The sequence below is a fragment of the Sphaeroforma arctica genome, assembly GCF_001186125.1.
Source record: "Sphaeroforma arctica JP610 unplaced genomic scaffold supercont1.13, whole genome shotgun sequence".
Lineage (NCBI taxonomy): Eukaryota > Ichthyosporea > Ichthyophonida > Sphaeroforma > Sphaeroforma arctica.
In genome coordinates this window covers 160,328-164,234 of record NW_014040545.1, presented here as the reverse complement: position 1 = coordinate 164,234, position 3,907 = coordinate 160,328, and the positions used below count along the sequence as shown (strand labels likewise).

General features: G+C 42.9%; 1 protein-coding gene across 1 annotated transcript in view; it reads right to left on the bottom strand.

The window, feature by feature from the left end:
* Window positions 1-1,228: 1,228 nt before the first annotated feature.
* SARC_00436 (hypothetical protein) overlaps window positions 1,229-3,907 on the bottom strand; it is an 11,068-nt gene continuing 8,389 nt past the window's right edge. Inside the window, exons 14-17 of the mRNA XM_014305881.1 lie at window positions 3,124-3,272; window positions 2,631-2,714; window positions 2,264-2,335; window positions 1,229-1,764 (exon numbers count right to left, since the gene is read on the bottom strand). Of these exons, the coding sequence (XP_014161356.1) occupies window positions 1,648-1,764; window positions 2,264-2,335; window positions 2,631-2,714; window positions 3,124-3,272 (422 nt within the window). The 3' untranslated portion in view covers window positions 1,229-1,647. The remainder of the gene's footprint in view (window positions 1,765-2,263; window positions 2,336-2,630; window positions 2,715-3,123; window positions 3,273-3,907) is intronic.

Sequence of the window (3,907 nt, the reverse complement as noted above, 5' to 3'; positions counted from 1 at the left end):
ATGTGTGTGTGTGTGTGTATAGATATATATATACGTGTGTGTGTATATATATATATGCATATATGTAGATATTTATAATATATATAAATATATATATATGTGTGTGTTTGCGTGTATATATATGCCATATATCCGTATATGTGTTATATTTACATATATATATATATATATATATGTGTGTGTGTGTGTTTATATATATATATATATATATATATATATGAGTGTTTGTGGATGTTTAAGCATATAGTCGTACATTTGTATGTATATAACTGTGTATAAATATGCGTCAATTATATACGTATATGCTTATAAAGATGCATGCATATCTATAGCTTATACGGCCTTGACTGTTGTAAATGGTCGCAGTATTTACCTGTATTCAACACTATCCATAGAACTGAATAATGGGTTGTTTACGAGTAATTGGTGTTGAATTGTGTTGCCGTAGCTCGGATTTAAATACCACTGCGGTGCTAAGTATTGAAGTCGAAAGAAAGTACTCTGCATTCGGAACAAGTGAAATATAATTAAGGTAATCTGGGCTAGAATGCAATATGATCTATTGTTCTTTACACATACACAATCGTTCGGGATAATTCTGCTGCGGAAATTTGAAACATTTTTGTCGAATCATTGTTATCTACATATGCGTAGTAGAATCACAACATTCAATATTTAAAAGTATATTTTAAGTCTATATCTGTATGCATATATACAATACACAGATAAGACTCAGAAACAGACATGAGTTTTACATATGTACACGCGAGAAAAGGTCACATGTTTAGTGTATCTTCTTCTGAGCTCATCTAATTTAGGCGTGGATGAGATTTCACCTGTCAAATACTGATAGAACTCATCAGTACCCCAATGCTTGTTCTAGCGTACCCCTAAAACAAATGTCAAGCTTCACTGACTAGTGACACCCTGACTGCATTCACGTAGACACAAAGATATATGTGAATGAAGCAAGCGAATTTATAGACTAGTATGTCCTTGCTAAGTGGATTAAGTCGAACCCAAAACTTCAATTGGCCCATTTTCTTTGTCTTGGTCAGTTTCTGCTGTTCACGTCGGAATCAGTGATCAACCAGCTATTTACCGCTACTACATCTAAGCCTGAACTGGCCGTATACGTATTGGTTACGCTCTGGTAGAGTGCAGCAATCGAGTGCCACCCTGCATGCGGAGATGGACTGTCTCGAGAATGCGGGCAGACTGAAAGCCGCGGACTACCAACGAGCCTCACTATACAGCACACTTTCGCCGTGTGACATGTGTACTGGGGCATACAACTGTACAAGATTCCCCGCGTAGTGGTGGGCGAGAGCCGAACTTTCCAAGGCCCAGAGAGCTGCTTGCGCTCGAGAGGGGAGTGTGTGCAAGTGGTGCAATCGGAGGAGTGTGTTAAGATGATGGAACAGTTTATAAAGGATCGGCCTGAGCTGTGGAACGAGGATATAGGAGTATGAGATTATGCGCTCTTTGGAGAACTCTTTCGAGTCGAAGGTTTACTGATTAGCGTATCATCTTAAGCCGAGATACTAGGGCATATTGGAGAAGAATTCGCCCCCATTAACATAGTTTGTGCACAGTATAGGTGTGCATAGGAGAAGGCACGGCGCGGCAATCGCCACACCCAAGCACTTATACTAAACAGCGGAATTCCTGCTCGTCTCGGTAGAAGGACGCTAAGTCCTCTGGGTCTGGGAACATCAACGATTCATCCCCAGGGCCCAGCATGAGCGCGCCCATACGTTCGATCTGTATTTGTGTATGGTGGCGGTGAACATGGTAGTGAGTTCGTGTTATGCACAACACCTGTGTGCATGGTACTAGGCATACATTGAATGTGTATGGTTCTAAGCATGCATTGAATGTGTATGGTACTAGGCATGCATTGAATGTGTATGGTACTAGGCATGCATTGAATGAGTATGATACTAGGCATACATTGAATGTGTATGGTACTAGGCATGCATTGAATGTGTATGGTACTAGGCATGCATTGAAAGTGTATGGTACTAGGCATGCATTGAAAGTGTATGGTACTAGGCATGCATTGTATGTGTCTGCGTGTTAAGTGAGAGCTTGAAGTCCTCTTATCTGTGGACTATATACAGGAGAGTGCGACTTTACGTAGATTTGCAGATTACACTGGTATCGATACATGCGAGGGTTGCTCAAAGAACTAGGTGAGTTTATGGCTTATCAAAGATACCATTGATTTAATAATTACACGCCCACAAAAAGACACTCATACCAGTGCGTCTACGTTCGCCGGCTCGTGCGTTGTGCTGGTTTCAACACCCGGAATGACAGGGCATGGACAGCCCTGACCAGAGATTATCGAGAGCAACAGAATGTCAATCAGAAATGCGTAAATAGGTCAATTCGAGCATGTCATGAACGGGAAATCGATTATTGTGCTTAAAAGAATTTGGTAGACGGCACCATAGTTTCAATTTTTTTTTTGTATTCTGTTAGTCAATGTCCAATTGTCAAGGTGACTGCGCATGTCAAAAGCATGTAGTGCATGACGGAACCCTCTACAGAGAGCCGGAATGCGACGCTACTTGACCTTCATAGTCTAAAGTGCAGGTTTAAACCACCAACAAACTTTTGGTTACCTTGTATGTCTTGTTCTGTATGCAATGGGATATGAATTTCATCCAATATGGATCGCCCACCAGAGGTAAAGGATCGCCGACCACCTACACAGAGTGCATGTTCGGTACAAAGTTAGTATTGCGCAGAAAAATAATTCAATCGCATGTGCTACACGCGTGGTTACACCATTTCTCAAGATACACGCTGCATATGCCTACTTGCTTCTTGCACATAACCCTCGCCTTTGTCAATGCACTAATACACATACGCATACACATACACATGTGCCGTATCATCCAGACATGCAAAGAGGACACTTGTAGTATGACATCAATGCGCGTCCCCAACAATGTCCCTATGTGGTGCTTGTAGCCTTTTGCGGATTGCACAGTCACCCATCGCATATCAATCCCAACGCAAAATCGTCATCACATAGACCTATACAAGCGCGACCTGGCACCAACAGACCGTACCAGTGTAAGTGGTGATTAGGTTCATGACTGTACCACATACCACTAGTAGACTCTTGGCGCGTGTGATGGCGACATTGAAACGCCTGGCATTACCCGTAAGCCCTGAGCCAAACCCCTTCAGGATTTGCGATTTTGTTCTCACGTTTCTGCCAATCACCGTGCTGATGAAGATGATTTTCTCTTCCTGGCCTGTCATGTCAAATGTATAACATGGTGAGCATGGACCACAACAAGCCGAACTCGTGAAACGTGATGGAATGGAGCCCTCAGGGCAAAGTAACGTAGACGTAACCATGGCAACCGATATGATCCCCTCAGCACGCGAGGGCGATAAAAAAACGCAGCAACGTCAGAGCGTAAATGGGGCCTCAGGGTTTTAGGGTCCAGGGTCAGACGTCAAACAAGTAGACTTCAGTCCTCACACGACCATCAGGTATCTATCACCACTGCTGGCATACACACTAGTGATTTCGAATGAAACTGCCCAGCGATTCGCCTTAGACATCGAACGCATCGTTTTGCTTGTCTCGAAATATGAAGTTTCCGTGAAGACAGCATACTCAAATACCAGAGGACGGCCAACATAGACCCGACCATAGACGCTGCAAAGCAATGGTCGTGTAAAAGCTCGCCGAAAGAAAGGATGCGACGGTTACATACAATCGTACGAATGTCATAGGCGCATACAGATCGTCGACGCATATACAAAATAGGTGCAGCGAACACGCGCCAAACAACAGCCAGTAGTCGAGATGAAGGCACTGATGGACTATATTTGACATTCTACCGGAAAGTGCCAATCCGTACGATATATATATATATAT